The 18,598-nt window shown below is 40.4% G+C and overlaps 1 protein-coding gene and 1 long non-coding RNA gene across 2 annotated transcripts in view; one reads left to right on the forward strand and one right to left on the reverse strand.

Moving 5' to 3' along the window:
- LOC120806450 overlaps positions 1 to 18,598 on the reverse strand; it is a 152,550-nt gene that overhangs the window by 120,270 nt on the left and 13,682 nt on the right. The window lies entirely within an intron of this gene.
- LOC120806449 (netrin-G2) overlaps positions 1 to 18,598 on the forward strand; it is a 68,713-nt gene that overhangs the window by 49,070 nt on the left and 1,045 nt on the right. The window contains 2 exon segments of the mRNA XM_040157651.1: positions 14,323 to 14,490; positions 17,934 to 18,068. Of these exon segments, the coding sequence (XP_040013585.1) occupies positions 14,323 to 14,490; positions 17,934 to 18,068 (303 nt within the window).

Raw genomic sequence — 18,598 nt, forward strand, 5'->3', positions numbered from 1 at the left:
ATCATATTGCATGTCACAGACGCTTTTTCAATTTAGATAGTGATAGTGAAATCTAGTTAATGTGGGTGAGTGAGTGAGAGGCAGTTCGAGGCGGGAGAGAGAAACAGGAGGGTGTATGAGCACCGGCAGAGGAAGGTTTGTGGAAGTCTGAGTTCAGTTGAAAGTCTTTGCATCATTCGGAGACAATGAGAGGACTGGGTAGCAGCCACAGGATCGGAATGATGAAAAGGTATGAAGAGGTAACGGGAGAGACAGAATCAGGGCTAAGCCCAAAATCTAACTTCATCTAACTGCGGCACATTATAAAATACTATGTAGTTTGGGAGCAGCATTAATATATGAAGTGTCAAGATATAAATAAAATGATCAGGCCTTGTTCGGGGTCACTTTCTGCTGGTTTTGGCAACCTGGTGTCAACCTGCCAGTGAGGGAGCAGATGAAGAGCTCCATCACTGTCACGGTTTACTGAGCCCAACAGACTCTCACACACATCCTTCTTTCAGTCAGTCTAGAGCAACGGCAACCCCGAATGCTCAGGCTGCCAGTGTCTGATGTCAGACCGTTCGGGCTGAGCTGATTGAGATTAATGCCAAGAACGGCTTGAATCACTCCTACCCCCAAGGCAGCATGGGTTACTGAGATTAAATGCATTTATGTTCACTGCTGTGCCTTTGAAACAACCGTGATTCAGAATCCTGCTTTCCGACTAGAGATTTTTTTCAGCCAGCATGTGTGTGCAACCGTGACAGATGTGTGAGAGAATGGGTCTAGTGGGGCCAGAGTCGGACATGAGTAGAGGTAGGTAGGGGTTACTTTGATGAGATGTAATGATGGCATGATGCCAGTGGTGTGAAATGGTCCAGGGTGCTGTGAGAACAGCTGCTGGCGTCCTGTCTCACTGGAGCCCCAGGGAGGGGGAGGGATGAAGAGGAGCGCGTGGGCGGGAGATAGCCCGAAGGGGGACACTCTGCAGGGGGGCAGGATGCTTGTAGGATGCCCCTCTCTGAATTAGAACAACTGGAGATGTACATCGCCCGTGCAAAAACACCTCAAGGGGAAACACAGATGGAAGCATGCAGCAGTGTATTCTCTAGTGGTCCGGTGATCATTAGTCCCTCAATGACATGCACGGCGTGGTCGCTTTGTGTGATTGGTTATCTGTATTTCCCGTCTTAATCATATCTGCGAGGAGGTGTGTGGTGTTTTGATTTACTGAATTGTGCCTGTGTTGCCGTAAATTGAAAGGTAAAAGGAAGAGGAAAGCTTGATCTAAAAAATGAACTAGTTTCACATCTCTTCTTTCACTAGTGCTCACTTTAGCTCTAAAAACTTGAAGCAAAGGATCCTGGGAATGGCATAACGCCCTCTGGGAGAGTGGAACATACAAAGAAAAAGGGAAAGGAAGGCAAAAAACTTAAGCAAGAGACAATTAAAAATGCAGCAAAAGCTGGCTGTGTGTGCAAAGTTGTCTCTAGTAGTATACTGATTCGAGATGTTTTGTGTGAGTGTAGCACCAGAGAGAACATTAAACCTCAACATAAGGAAGTACACCCATGAGGAGATGCTGCTGAAATATAATACAGTCTATAGTGTCCTATGAATATTCACATTTTGGATAATTACAGTGACAAAAATAAGAGCACAGGCAGATCATCTTTCTCTGTTACAGAAGGGAACAAAGACACAAACTCAAGCAAGTACCAGTCAGAAAATTTCAAGACATTCAGATAAAAGGAAGTACAAGTCATTTCTTTTACACTCAGAGTGAGAGTGTAGTGATGAAGGAGTATCTCAAGCCTCTCTTACTCTCACAGCTTTTTCCCAAGCCCAAGGCTGAGGCCCCTGATGGGGCAATCCACTATCTGACAGAGAGAGAGAAGGGAAGGGAAAAGGAAAGCAAGGTCTCAGAGGTAGACAGGAAGAGAAAGAAAGGCAGGCGATATCATTAATCTTTACCCACCGCAGTATTAGCCTAATTATAAAGCACCTATTGTCCAGGTTAGTGAGGAAAGAATAACTCATACGATGTCTTTTCTTGTTGTGTTAATGATGAACGTGGTGTGACAGTCTCCCACAAGTCTGAGGCAAATGTACATGAGACTCATGGCCACAAAACAACATCATCATCTGAGCACGGGGAGAGAATGAGGGAGGAAGAGGAGGAAAAAGAAAGAACAACTGAAAAGACAGGTATTTCTTTTACATGAAGCAGAGGCAATGTTCTTGTACATTGATATACTATAGTTGACTTGTGGTGCAGTAAATATGCAGTAGATACAATCGACAGCTCAGAGTGAAAACTGACACCCTAAAATTGATAAGAGATAGAAATGTATCTAAATTTATCTCTTCACCGACATGATAGTCTGTCAGTCAACTTAAGCTATAGAGCTACATCATAATTTTTGCACCACCAGACGTGTCAAATTTCTATCTGAGACAATGACAGAAACTGAGGAGCAAGAAATGAAAAACAGAAAATAGGATAAAGTAAAGAAATGTAATAGGGTTTTTATTTATCATTTAGGATGCTGAGAAAAGAGAATTTTAAATCATCCCATAAAATGTATTTTTCTTTTGTTACATTGCGGTGTTTCAGTCTCCCACAAGTCTGTGGAACATGTTCATGAGACTAGTGGCCACAAAACAACAACAACCTCATCTGAGCAGGGACAGAAAAGGGAGGAGGAGGAAAGAAATACTGAGAGTAAAGGTATCTCATTTATATGTAGTACTGGCAATCTTATCAAATTTACCTCATATGTTTGCTTGTTATGTCAATCACGATTATTGTGCGTTAGTCGTCCACAAGTCTGATGGACACGCACATGAGACTCACGGCCACAAAACTACATACTCATCCGAGCATGGGGAGAAAAGGGAGGAGGAGGAAAAAGAAAGAAATCCTGAAGAGACAGGTATCTCTTTTGTATGTACAGTAGTGGTGGTCCTAGCTAACTGTAATTAACTGTGGTGGAAATATGCATTAGGTAAACTTTCAAAACAAGTTGACCTTGACAACATTAAATAAAAAAATGGGCTCCAAAAAACTGGTAACTGTAAACAGCAGAAATGTATCAAAATTTTTGCTTCCTATCTTTGTTTGATTGCCAGTCGTCGACAAGTCAGAGAAACACATACATGAGACTCATGGCCACAAAACCCCAACCTCATCTGAGCATGGGGAGAAAAGGGACGAGGCCGACGAGGAAAAAGAGAGAAAACCTGAAGAGACAGGTATCTCTTTTATGTGTAGTGGAGGACAGCATATAAATCTACAGTATAAGTCGATTTATATATACAGTATGTACTGTATAAGTAGTTTAGAATTTGGGCTGATGGGCAGTAGACCAAAGTTAAATTTGACAACCCGCAGCAAAACATGGTCCCCACAAAACCGGAAACAGCGGATATGTATTCTAAATTCTTACCTGGTATTTTAATGGAAATTGTGGTGTTTTCAGTCTCCCACAAGTCTGAGGCAAATGTACATGAGACTCATGGTCACAAAACAACAACCTCATCTGGGATATGTATTCTAAATTCTTACCTGGTATTTTAATGGAAATTGTGGTGTTTTCAGTCTCCAACAAGTCTGAGGCAAATGTACATGAGACTCATGGTCACAAAACAACAACCTCATCTGAGCACGGGGAGGACAAGGAGGAGGAGGAAAAAGACAGAAAACCTGAAGAGACAGGTATCTCTTTTGTATGTACAGTAGTGGTGGTCCTAGCTAACTGTAATTAACTGTGGCGGAAATATGCATTAGGTAAACTTTCAAAACAAGTTGACCTTGACAACATTAAATAAAAAAATGGGCTCCAAAAAACTGGAAACTGGAATCAGCAGAAATGTATCAAAATTTTTGCTTCCTATCTTTGTTTGATTGCCAGTCGTCGACAAGTCCGAGAAACACATACATGAGACTCATGGCCACAAAACCCCAACCTCATCTGAGCACGGGGAGAAAAGGGACGAGGCCGATGAGGAAAAAGAGAGAAAACCTGAAGAGACAGGTATCTCTTTTATGTGTAGTGGAGGACAGCATATAAATCTACAGTATAAGTAGATTTATATATACAATATGTACTGTATAAGTAGTTTACAATTTGGGCTGATGGGCAGTAGACCAAAGTTAAATTTGACAACCCGCAGCAAAACATGGTCCCCACAAAACCGGAAACAGCAGATATGTAATCTAAATTCTTACCTGGTATTTTAATGGAAATTGTGGTGTTTCAGTCTCCCACAAGTCTGAGGCAAATGTACATGAGACTCATGGTCACAAAACAACAACCTCATCTGAGCACGGCGAGGAAAAGGAGGAGGAGGAAAAAGAAAGAAAAGCTGAAGAGACAGGTATCTCTTTTGTATGTACAGTAGTGGTGGTCCTAGCTAACTGTAATTAACTGTGGTGGAAATATGCATTAGGTAAACTTTCAAAACAAGTTGACCTCGACAACATTAAATAAAAAAATGGGCTCCAAAAAACTGGAAACTGGAATCAGCAGAAATGTATCAAAATTTTTGCTTCCTATCTTTGTTTGATTGCCAGTCGTCGACAAGTCCGAGAAACACATACATGAGACTCATGGCCACAAAACCCCAACCTCATCTGAGCACGGGGAGAAAAGGGACGAGGCCGATGAGGAAAAAGAGAGAAAACCTGAAGAGACAGGTATCTCTTTTATGTGTAGTGGAGGACAGCATATAAATCTACAGTATAAGTCGATTTATATATACAGTATGTACTGTATAAGTAGTTTAGAATTTGGGCTGATGGGCAGTAGACCAAAGTTAAATTTGACAACCCGCAGCAAAACATGGTCCCCACAAAACCGGAAACAGCGGATATGTATTCTAAATTCTTACCTGGTATTTTAATGGAAATTGTGGTGTTTTCAGTCTCCCACAAGTCTGAGGCAAATGTACATGAGACTCATGGACACAAAACAACAACCTCATCTGAGCATGGGGAGGAAAAGGAGGAGGAGGAGGAGGAGAAGGAGGAGGAGGAAGAAACAAAAGCTGAAAAGAAAGGTATCTCATATATATATATGCAGTAGAGGCAATGGTTTCCTAGATTTACGTACTGTAGTTCACTGAGAGGAAAAGTATCTCTCTATCTCTGTGTGATGCACTTGTGGCTGTAGCTAAGTGTAGTTAGCCTGTAGTGGTGGAAATACACAGGGCTTTAACTTTGACCATGTGTTAAACTTGGCAACTCACAGCGAAAAACGGCACCCTGAATCAGCGGATATTTCTCTGAATTTTTGCTTGCTTTGCCACTGACGATTATGGCGTGTCAGTCGCCCACAAGTCTGATGGACACGTACATGAGACTCCCGGCCACAAAACAACAACCTCATCCGAGGAGGAGGACCATAGAGAAAGTGGAGCTGAAATAAAAGGTATCCTGTTTTGTATGTAGTGGCAGCAGTGTTCTTGTAGTTTTATCTTCAGAAATTACCTTGGTGTCCGGTAAACATGCACTTGCTAAACTTTTACCTTCAGTTAACTCGGCCCCTTGAAACCTATAAACAGCAGATATTTGTCACTTCAGTGACATAATAGAGCATCAGTGACCATTATTTGCTAGCTAATGACTGAAGGGGGGGGGGCAAGGAAAAGAAAAGATAGGAGGAATCAGTTTTTAAATATATATATATTTACTAGTTGTTCAGATTTCTAAGACATCATATAAAATTTATCACATAAAATGTTTTCGATTGTTGTGTCAATGGTGATTTTGGTGTGTCAGACCTCCACAAGTCTGCGGGACACATACACGAGAGTCATGGCCATAAAATAACAACTTCATCTGGGCACGGAGAGAAAAAGGAGGAGGAGGAGGAGAAGCATAAAGAAGGAAATGCTGAAAGAAAAGGTAGCCATTTTATATGCACTGTAGCGTTGGCTGTAGTTACCTGTAGTTTACCTCTGTAGTGGTGGAAATATTCACTAAATAGACCATGGATTAAAAACTGGTCCACTACAAAACTGGAAACAGCAGAAGTGTATTTAATTTTTTGCTTGTTATTTCAATCACGATTGTGGTGTTTCAGTTCCCCATCAGCCTGAGGAACACATACGTGAGACTCATGGCCACAAAACCCCAACCTCATCTGAGCACGGGGAGAAAAGGGACGAGGCCGATGAGGAAAAAGAGAGAAAACCTGAAGAGACAGGTATCTCTTTTATGTGTAGTGGAGGACAGCATATAAATCTACAGTATAAGTCGATTTATATATACAGTATGTAATGTATAAGTAGTTTAGAATTTGGGCTGATGGGCAGTAGACCAAAGTTAAATTTGACAACCCGCAGCAAAACATGGTCCCCACAAAACCGGAAACAGCGGATATGTATTCTAAATTCTTACCTGGTATTTTAATGGAAATTGTGGTGTTTCAGTCTCCCACAAGTCTGACGCAAATGTACATGAGACTCATGGTCACAAAACAACAACCTCATCTGAGCATGGGGAGGAAAAGGAGGAGGAGGAGGAGGAGAAGGAGGAGGAGGAAGAAACAAAAGCTGAAAAGAAAGGTATCTCATATATATATATGCAGTAGAGGCAATGGTTTCCTAGATTTACGTACTGTAGTTCACTGAGAGGAAAAGTATCTCTCTATCTCTGTGTGATGCACTTGTGGCTGTAGCTAAGTGTAGTTAGCCTGTAGTGGTGGAAATACACAGGGCTTTAACTTTGACCATGTGTTAAACTTGGCAACTCACAGCGAAAAACGGCACCCTGAATCAGCGGATATTTCTCTGAATTTTTGCTTGCTTTGCCACTGACGATTATGGCGTGTCAGTCGCCCACAAGTCTGATGGACACGTACATGAGACTCACGGCCACAAAACAACAACCTCATCCGAGGAGGAGGACCATAGAGAAAGTGGAGCTGAAATAAAAGGTATCCTGTTTTGTATGTAGTGGCAGCAGTGTTCTTGTAGTTTTATCTTCAGAAATTAGCTTGGTGTCCGGTAAACATGCACTTGCTAAACTTTTACCTTCAGTTAACTCGGCCCCTGGAAACCTATAAACAGCAGATATTTGTCACTACAGTGACATAATAGAGCATCAGTGACCCTTATTTGCTAGCTAATGACTGAAGGGGGGGGGGCAAGGAAAAGAAAAGATAGGAGGAATCAGTTTTTAAATATATATATATTTACTAGTTGTTCAGATTTCTAAGACATCATATAAAATTTGTCACATAAAATGTTTTCGATTGTTGTGTCAATGGTGATTATGGTGTGTCAGACCTCCACAAGTCTGCGGGACACATACACGAGAGTCATGGCCATAAAATAACAACTTCATCTGGGCACGGAGAGAAAAAGGAGGAGGAGGAGGAGGAGCATAAAGAAGGAAACGCTGAAAGAAAAGGTAGCCATTTTATATGCACTGTAGCGTTGGCTGTAGTTACCTGTAGTTTACCTCTGTAGTGGTGGAAATATGCACTAAATAGACCATGGATTAAAAACTGGTCCACTACAAAACTGGAAACAGCAGAAGTGTATTTAAGTTTTTGCTTGTTATTTCAATCACGATTGTGGTGTTTCAGTTCCCCATCAGCCTGAGGAACACATACGTGAGACTCATGGCCACAAAACCCCAACCTCATCTGAGCACGGGGAGAAAAGGGACGAGGCCGATGAGGAAAAAGAGAGAAAACCTGAAGAGACAGGTATCTCTTTTATGTGTAGTGGAGGACATCATATAAATCTATAGTATAAGTCGATTTATATATACAGTATGTACTGTATAAGTAGTTTACAATTTGGGCTGATGGGCAGTAGACCAAAGTTAGATTTGACAACCCGCAGCAAAAACATGGTCCCCACAAAACCGGAAACAGCGGATATGTATTCTAAATTCTTACCTGGTATTTTAATGGAAATTGTGGTGTTTTCAGTCTCCCACAAGTCTGAGGCAAATGTACATGAGACTCATGGTCACAAAACAACAACCTCATCTGAGCATGGGGAGGAAAAGGAGGAGGAGGAGGAGGAGAAGGAGGAGGAGGAAGAAACAAAAGCTGAAAAGAAAGGTATCTCATATATATATATGCAGTAGAGGCAATGGTTTCCTAGATTTACGTACTGTAGTTCACTGAGAGGAAAAGTATCTCTATCTCTGTGTGATGCACTTGTGGCTGTAGCTAAGTGTAGTTAGCCTGTAGTGGTGGAAATACACAGGGCTTTAACTTTGACCATGTGTTAAACTTGGCAACTCACAGCGAAAAACGGCACCCTGAATCAGCGGATATTTCTCTGAATTTTTGCTTGCTTTGCCACTGACGATTATGGCGTGTCAGTCGCCCACAAGTCTGATGGACACGTACATGAGACTCACGGCCACAAAACAACAACCTCATCCGAGGAGGAGGACCATAGAGAAAGTGGAGCTGAAATAAAAGGTATCCTGTTTTGTATGTAGTGGCAGCAGTGTTCTTGTAGTTTTATCTTCAGAAATTACCTTGGTGTCCGGTAAACATGCACTTGCTAAACTTTTACCTTCAGTTAACTCGGCCCCTTGAAACCTATAAACAGCAGATATTTGTCACTTCAGTGACATAATAGAGCATCAGTGACCCTTATTTGCTAGCTAATGACTGAAGGGGGGGGGGCAAGGAAAAGAAAAGACAGGAGGAATCAGTTTTCAAATATATATATATTTACTAGTTGTTCAGGTTTCTAAGACATCATATAAAATTTGTCACATAAAATGTTTTCGATTGTTGTGTCAATGGTGATTTTGGTGTGTCAGACCTCCACAAGTCTGCGGGACACATACACGAGAGTCATGGCCATAAAATAACAACTTCATCTGGGCACGGAGAGAAAAAGGAGGAGGAGGAGGAGGAGCATAAAGAAGGAAACGCTGAAAGAAAAGGTAGCCATTTTATATGCACTGTAGCGTTGGCTGTAGTTACCTGTAGTTTACCTCTGTAGTGGTGGAAATATGCACTAAATAGACCATGGATTAAAAACTGGTCCACTACAAAACTGGAAACAGCAGAAGTGTATTTAAGTTTTTGCTTGTTATTTCAATCACGATTGTGGTGTTTCAGTTCCCCATCAGCCTGAGGAACACATACGTGAGACTCATGGCCACAAAACAACAACCTCATCTGAGCACGGGGTTAAAAGGGAGGAGGAGGAGAAAGAAAGAAAAGCTGAAAAGACAGGTATCAGTTTTAAAAGTACTGAAGGCAATGTTCTAGATTTACAGATACAGAGCTCAATTTTAATTTCACACCTGTAGTTTTTGTTACACACTAAAGCTAAAGAGAGATGAAATGACAAAAAAAAAATTAATAGACATATCACTTTCATGTATTTTTTTTAGGTTGCTTTGAAAAAAGTAAGAAAGCTTTACCTTTACCTTTACCATATGATGTTTTTGCCTGCTCTCTTCATGACAAATGTGGTGTTTCAGTCTCCCACAAGTCTGAGGGACATGTACATGAGACTAGTGGCCACAAAACAACAACCTCATCTGAGCACGGGGAGGAAAGGGAGGAGGAGGAGAAAGAGAGAAAAGCTGAGCACAGGGATGCAAAGCAAGAGGAGGCACATAGAGAGAGAAAAGCTGAATGGAAAGGTAAATCTTTCAGTAGCAATGTAGTGTACCTGTAGTGATGGAAGTATGCAGTAGGTAAACTTCCACGAGTTAAACTTGGCAACTTTTTAATTAATAATGGGCCCCTGAAAATTTAAAACTGTCCAAAAAAAAAAAAAAAAAAGTACAATATCTAAATATTTGCTTGTCATGTCTATGAAAAATGTGTTATGTTAGTCCCCCACAAGTCTGAGGAGCACGTACATGCGACGCATGGCCACAAAACAACCTCATCTGAACATGGGGAGGAAAGGGAGGAGGAGGAGGATGAAAAAGAAAGTAAAGGTGAATAGGAAGGTATCTTGGCAATGTCCTTGTAGATATATATATTGTAGTTTATTATGCAGTTGCTAAATTTTTACCACAAGCTGAACTTGCCAACTTGCAGCAAAAGTAGGTGCCTAAAAACCGCAGCAGAAATGTATCTGTATTTGTCTCAAAAGTGGCACGATAGGCTGTTGGTCGATTCAAGCTATAGAACCAAATCTTAACTTGGCACTAACATGGGAGTCATATCATTATTATTTAGGTTCCTGAGGCATACAATTAACCTCATAAGATGTTTATGCTTGTTATGTCCATGATAATTGTGGTGTTTCAGTAAAGTCTGAAGGACACACACGCGAGACTCATGGCCACAAAACGACGTTATCTGAGCATGGGGAGAAATGGGAGAAGGAGAAGCACAAAGAGACTAAAGGTATCTCTTTTGTATGTAGTGGTGGCAATGTTGTTGTACTTTAACATACGGTAGTTTACCATAATGTAAACTTGTAGGACAAAATGCCCCCCAAAAAAAAATGGAAAAAGCAGAAGATTTACTAAATTTTGGATTATTATGGTGATGACAACTGCTGTGTCAGTCTCCCACAAGTCTGAGGAACATGGACATGAGACTCATGGCCACAAAGCAACAACATCACCTGAGCACCTGGAGGAGGAGCATAAAAAAAGAGAAGCTGAAAAGAAAGGTATATGTTTTATAATTAGTTGTAGCATTGTAGCATTAGTTGTGTAGTTTACCAGTAAGGATGGAAATATGCAGTACATATTCACAATTCAAACTTACTTGACTGAGAAAAATGAACACTAAAAAGCAGGAACAGCAGAAACGTACTGTATTTCCAAATTTTTTACTCATTATCTTAATGACAATGGTTGTTTCAGTCTCCCACAAGTCTGAGGAACACGTGCGTGAGACTCATGGCCACAAAACAACAACCTCATCTGGGCACGGGGAGGAAAGGAAAGCTGAAAGGAAAGGTATCTCTCATAGGTAGTGGTGGCAATCGTCTCATAAAATTTACCTCATATTTTCGCTCAGTATGTCGATGATGATTGTGGTGTTTTAGTCTCCCACGATTTTGAGGAACACGTAGGTGAGACTCATGGCCACAAAACAGCAACCTCATCTGAACATGGGGAGAAAAGGGAGGAGGAGGAGAAGGAGGAGGGGCATACAGAAAGAAAAGCTAACAAGACAGGTATCTCTTTTATTTGTAGTGGTAGCAATTTATATATAGTAAATTACTTTTGGTGCAGTGAATATGAAGAAAATAAACTTTCACCATGCATTAAACTTGGCACCTTGCAGTGAAAAATGGAAAGAGGAAATAAGATAAGCCCTCTAAATTTATCTCTTCAATTACATGATAACCTGTCAGTCAACGTAAGCTCTTAACGCCAAATCTTAATTTAGTACGAACAGTGGCGCCATATCATCAACTGAGACAATGACTGGCACTGAAGGGCAAGAAATAAAAAGCAGATAGCAGGGTGAAGTGGAAAAAAATGGGTAGACTAGAAAAGGAAGATGAATTTGAAAATGAAGATGCTCTTGAAATAAACACAATGTTGTTTCTACGTTCAGAACAGTGGGAACATAAATTCTCTTACGCCTTGTCTAATCAACTGTTTATAAATAGTATGAAAATCAGAAAAAAAAAGATCAATATATCACTTCGTAAACACACATATATTACATTAAAATATTTGAACAGGATCTATATCAAGAAATGTTTCTCAAAAATATTTGGATATTGTTGTCTTGTCAGTAGTCTTAGTAATATCTAGTGTGGTTAAACAGCCTGAGATAATTGTGCTACATCAGTGTAGATTGATATGCAAGCTTTCGCTTCTTTGTAGTGCACCACGTCATTGAGAAACCGGAGGGGGAAAGAGGGAGCCATGAGACTACTAAACACACTTTTGGGAAAGGGGATGAAGACAGAGAAGAGAAGCAAAAAGAGAAAAGGAAAGGTAGAACTTGAACATGCGGTATAACAGCACAGTGATTTGTCATAATGAGGTTAAAGGTGAAACAGGATTGCATTTATCTAATGTGTTCCTGCTCCATTAAATGTGGTAATTTGAATCGTTTCAGCCCACAGTTGAGTCGTCATTTTCTTGGTTGAATCTTCCCCGTGTCATCAGCGTAAAATAAAAGCTTAGCCTGCCTCTTGGCAAGTAAAGATGCTTAAAACGTTCAAGTTTGAATCCTTCAAGACATACCGTACCAAATGTTTCCCACTACAGTTTTTGATTTCAGTTTTAAAAATTCTCTCTGGAGTAGATGTATCGTTTAACACAATCTTCTTCAGCAGATGAAGTTTGCCCTGTTGTCATGCTCCATCTGTGTGAGGGTACAGTGCTGTAGATGACTGTGGCACAGTGAATGATTTGCAGGTGACTCTTACACAAAGATTCCTTCATCCTTCAAGGGCTTCTGAAACTGTTGATCTCAGGTGAGCCCCAGGCCAGACAGTTGTTTGGGATCATATACGATGATTTCAAAGGTAAGAGACCAACATGAGCCACACGTGGTCTGACGATACAGAGAGGAAACTTGAGCTTGGATAGATCCTCAGATCATTGGATTGTAAAGTCTTATAGTCACTGGACTAAAGTGTTGATGCTGTTTTCAAGGATAAAACCTGTGGAAAAATTCCTTTCATTGCATGCTTTAAGTTTTTTCTTTTGCTCATTTTTTTTCCTGTGCATCTGTGACTCCCTCATGGTTATGTTTGCTTTATGTGCATGATCAAGGTAAGTCATTAGACTTTAAATTAATTTTAAACCAAAAAAAAACAACTGTCCACATTGGTATTTCTGTATTTTGACTGTGGAAAAAATGCTTGTTAGCAAAGTATACCATTATTCTTTCAGCCTCGCAGACTCTTTGATGCAGCCATCTTTCTTTCTCATTCTCTAAGTATAACTGTCTTTCACCGTTAACAGTTTACAACTGATAAATACCAATAAAGCAGCATTTTGACTCGCAACGTTAATTTGTGGAACAATGTCCCTTTGCCTCTCTAGTCTGTGGAGTAATTGGCCATTTATATTTAATTAGGCAGTTCTTCCCCCACTGCTAGCTAGGTTCCCTCAGTGCTGAGAGAGGCATTTTATGGTGCTCCTCTCGCTGGCTTCCTTTAAACCAGCACATTAATATTTCAGCTGGCATCATCAACCAAACAATAATAAAATAATAATGTGACGGCTGATTAAACAGCTAAACTCCGACTTTTTAATGTGCATTTAAATGTGTATTTGCATAAACATGCCTGGTAAACGCCTCTTTAGAGGACAGTGATGCCTTGAAGCACAGTATTGCAGCCAACTTCTAAAGCTTAATAAAACCTTAATTAGGTACCAGCCTCAGCCAAGATAATCGTAACGAGAATGTAGAGCAACACCCCTCCACCTTTCGCTGCACCCCTCTGCACAATGCACATCTGACGGTAAATGGCTTTGATTTCTCTCTGTGGAAAAATTATACAAAGGTCTTACACCATTCTCAACAGCGTTATTCTTCAGCTTTGGTTTCAGGGTGTGAAATTTGGAAGAAGTCTTAATTTATCGAGCGTTCAAGCATGTAGGGTAAAACTTGCAATCAAATCCTCTCAGATAATTCATGAATTACAAAGAGAAAATTTAATTACAAACTTTGATTGTGCAGCGCTTTATCAAAGAGAATTTAAGTCTGTGGAAATGAAGAACAAACAGTGAAAAGAGAGGAAAGAAAGTAGGTTTTCGCTCAGGTTAATCAGAGTCAGACTCATTTCATAGCGCCAGGTGCAGTCTAAAAACTCTTACTGTACTGTATCACTCACCCCAAACTCCCCAGGTTATGATTCTGTATCTTATTATCTACTCATCCAGTAATACAATTAAATTCCCGGACACAATTAACATGCCTGTACTCACACACTTGCACACACATACACACACACACACACACACACACACACACACACACACGCACTAACGAAGGCACGCACGCATGCACGCACACACACACACACAGACACACACACTATAGTGGAATTCCCATCAGTAATCAGTGCAGCACAGCGAAGCAGACTCAGCAAACCTGTGAATGTAGTAATGGAGAGGGAGTGGTCTGCTTTTATTGAACCAATATAGAGCCAGAGAGGCAAGTCATAAAACACACACACACTCATTCATTTGTTCATTGACGTCTAAAACTAAAACTTTGAGAAATATCTGTTAGTGCAAGTCATTTATCATTTCCTACTGTCATCTACGAATCCCAGGGGAATGTAACAGCTTAAAAAATACTGTCCTATTTCAATTTTTCAACATTTAAATTTTCAGTTTAACATAAAAATGTATAACTATCTTCCCCCTGAGAAAGGAGCTTAAATCTGTCTCTTTTATTTTAGACTGTGAGTGCTACGGCCACTCCAACCGCTGCAGCTACATCGAATACTTGAAAATTGTCACGTGCGTCAGCTGCAAGCACAACACCAGGGGCCAGAACTGCCAACACTGCAGACTGGGATACTTCCGCAACGCCTCTGCTGAACTGGATGATGAGAGCGTCTGCATCGGTCAGTCTACAGAGTCACAGTCAGTGTGTGTGGGGGGCGATGCTGTGTGTGTCGGTCCTTTGGTACAGTGCGTGTTCTGTGTCATTGACAGAAAAGGATATGCTGGCTGTTACTGCTTGTTAATGCCTGGAAAATTCAAGCACCCAATCGGATGTTTTTTTAAACTACACATGAACTCATCGGGGTAGTCTACTAGTGGAATTTTAACACATACTTTTTTTTAGGAAACATATTTTTGTTTTGTTTATTTGTATATTGCATATTTTGTTGCGCTGCACTCCAGCACATTGGCTTAGAAAAGAAACAATGAATATGAGATTAAATAACTGTCAGATTCAAACTGAGTGTGTCTATCCGAGCGGATTAAACAGTTAAGGAATTGTTATAAATTCTCCTCTAATTAGTTAACAAAAAAGTAATGGTGATATTAACCTTAAACTTAAAGCTGCGCTAATCAAAATGTTTAAGTCCCGCCACCATGGTATATGGCATGCAGGACATTATGTCATCATGCTGTTATCTGTGACTCTGAAGACAATAACTCAAGAACAATACACAGTAGAAACTTTACACTCACACCGCAGGTACCTCACATGGAGAAGATGATCTGATTAAATTTTGGAGAACCTTTCTGCATAGATTTTGCATATTGACGAGTAACAGGAATACAGATTTTCCAGAAATTGCAGTAACTCCTTAAAACTTCAAGCTAATTTCAAATTGATATCTGATATGTCGTATGCAATGACAAACATGTTGGTATGAAAATTCTTTGCTATGAGCTAATTGGCTTAATTAGGAAGAAACTGATTTTTCCTGTGAACACGATAACTCAAGAACGATACATAGTAGAAACTTCATACATGCACCACAGGTACCAAAGATGGAGTAGATAAATACAGATATACATGGTCTAATTAGATTTTGGTGTGCGTTGCAGCACACATCTGCATATAAATGAGGCAAAACCGTTTTGTTTTTTTTAGAAACTTCTATTCGCATTCTTGATGACAAACTCTACTTCGTACTGTGAGCATACATGTTCTTTTGTCATGTAGATCGTGGGCATAGGGCAATCTGAGTGCCTCTTGTTTATATTAACAAAGGCCAAAATGTCCATTTTAATATGAAAGGGGTCACTCACAGAGACAAACACAAAGGAATTATCACCTGACTGTGCTGTCCCCATCAGTTTCACCAAACATTTAGCGTCTTTCAGCACATGGTTTTGGTTTTACAGCGGGTGACTTTTCCCCTCTGTTTTGGTTCACTCTCACCACTCTCATCAGCATAATTTCCAGGTGTACCCACTGTACACTACTTGCCAGAGCCAAAACAGCAGACAAGGTCACTTAGCAACTAGCTGGCGAACATAGTGTAGCATTCGTCAGCTAAAGAGTCGTGTCTGCTGGATATGTGAATAGGTAACTGTTTTATGAAAGTTGATCATCAGTCTTAAGTAAGTGCAACAATGTGCTCAGGTGACTGACTTGGTCAGGACATACTGTATGAGCCCTTTGAATGTTTAGGGTCACTACCCTACAGCATTGTCCTCGTACTAGGTCTACTACTTTGTGTGTAAAAAGGTTTAGAATTCCAACCCCATTCACTTAATACTGATGCAAACACTCTCAAGCACCCTTAAAGCTGAAAGTCAACATATAAACCTAATTCAGAATCCAATCTACTGGAGTAGAGAGCCAAAGCAATGACACATATACAACTCCTCTAATACTTTCAAATTGTACTGGTGATAAATACTATTTTTGGACGGTGAAATTCATGGTTTGTTTGTATTTACTCTTTCTACACTCAGCCTTAATAAGGGCACGTCCTAGTAAGAGGTCACTCTGTTCGCATAGCTGTGGAGCGAAAATCTGGTGTTGATTTGGATCCATCTGTAGGTGGACTGCAGGGGGTTGGAGGGTAAACTTGCCATGGTTGGGGAACACACAGGGCCAGGCCTTGGAGTCAGCACAAATAATGCCCCATTAAGTCATCTGCCAGCACACTGGCACACCGAGCATGGCAACAAAAATCAATTCACACCAGCGTCTCTAGAGCAAGAAAGAATGTGCTCTCCAACACTAATCCATTTGCACACCCATTTTACACAGCTACACATTATCCACACACATTCACTCCCAGTGGCTCACGTACAATCCCAGTATTAATGCACATGACCCACAAACACACGGACATCAACCACTTCACCGTGGTCGTGTTATCTGGGCCTTTTGGCCTTTTTCACTTTTATGAATATTTTATAAAAAATCTTATAATAAAGTAATTAATTTGATTTTGGGTTTAAGCAAAGGACAGGCTATCGGCTTACATCAAGTCATGAGAGACATTCTGGTTCATCCCCAGTCAACTGACAAATGCAGTGCAAATATGCAGATCTGCAGTTTTTTCATCATTTCTGATCTGCTACCAACAGCACAGATCTGGATATCAGTCAGCTTCTATAAATATGTGTATTTGTAATGATAATATTGTGCAGACATGGGAGGGAATCACAAAGAAAATTTGTTTTGTTTTATTTTGTTTTTTTAAATATCCAAAGAGATAATTATTGTCATCTTGTGTTAAAGAGTAGAAAACTTGTGTGGTAAATCTGTCAGACTGATGTGACGTGAATCTCAGAACAAAGTTAGCATTTCAATACAGCAGAAAAAATATGTTTGGACAGGTCCACATTTTAATTTTAACTGTTCAAAATACCACAGTGTTCCCTAAACTTAATCTATCTACCCTTGATAGCAGATACCATACGATCAAGAGAATGTGTTGTTCTGTTGAGTTGGGATTAGTTTCCCGAACAACATCTGAGATACACAGTACTTCCTGACATAGGACATCTGTCATTTCATTTTTCTGTTTAAATGAGAGAGGAGTCACTGTACTCTCTTCACGGTGTGTTAGGCTGTACATGATAGGTGCTGTTATTTGGAAACCCATGCCAGTGAAAGACTGTTCTAAGACCTTAACCTCTAGGAGATCTTGGGAGCATTTTTCTGAAGAGGTGGTGTACTTTAAAAAAAAAAAAAAAAAAAAAAAAATGAGATCCATGAGATGTAGTTAAAACATTCAAAATGAAATGTAAAATGAAACTAAAGTAGTTTTTAGTCCTGACGGCATTACATTTTTCACAACATATGTGATATAGTGCACCGATACTGACACAAAAAACTAATCCTGCAGAAATAATAATGTCTGAAAAGGGCCTTAATTTCAGGTCTGAATCTCTGCAGCTCTGAAGTGCTTCACTGCCAAAGACAAATCTGTCGTCTGATACAAATGCGCACTTTTTCTGGCTATACTTAATTCAACCCTAGGTCAAATCCCCCCGCAAAAAAAAAAAAAAATAAAAAAAAATACAAGAGGCAGGAATTTCTAAACGACTCCCCCTCTTTTTCCACCACCAATTTCTCTTCCTTCAGAGTGTAACTGCAACCAAATGGGTTCTGTTCATGACCGGTGTAACAGTACAGGCTTCTGCCAGTGTAAAGATGGCGCAACGGGGGCCAAGTGTGACGACTGTCTGCCGGGCTACTACTGGAAACAAGGCTGTTACCGTGAGTATAAGGAAACTGATTTTTGTTGGGTTCATGTCTGAAAATCCAAGGTTGAAGAGATGTTGCAGGCTTCCAGGTCCTTCCTGAGTGCATCTCAGGGAGGACCAGGATGTTGTCTTCACTCCCGAGGGAATACATCATGTAGCTCATTAGCAGCATCAGCTGCTCCTTTAATTGATGACCCTGTCACACCTTAACCCCATTACAGGGAATCGCCTTCCTCTACCATCTACCATCTAGTCAGGGGCCTCAAATAGACCTTCCCCACCCACCTGCACACTAACACACACAGACACACACACACACACACAGACACACACACACACACACACAGACACACACACAGACACACACACAGACACACACACACAGACACACACACACACACACGCTTGCATTTTCAGTGTGGGTTTATTTATTACAAATAATGACACATTGTAGTAAATAATAGCATAGTATGTTTTAGGTTTGACATCTTACTCCACATACTCCATTTCAACAGAGCCAATAATCTTTGATGTAATAAAAAT

This window comes from Xiphias gladius, chromosome 20 (assembly GCF_016859285.1).
Source record: "Xiphias gladius isolate SHS-SW01 ecotype Sanya breed wild chromosome 20, ASM1685928v1, whole genome shotgun sequence".
Lineage (NCBI taxonomy): Eukaryota > Metazoa > Chordata > Actinopteri > Istiophoriformes > Xiphiidae > Xiphias > Xiphias gladius.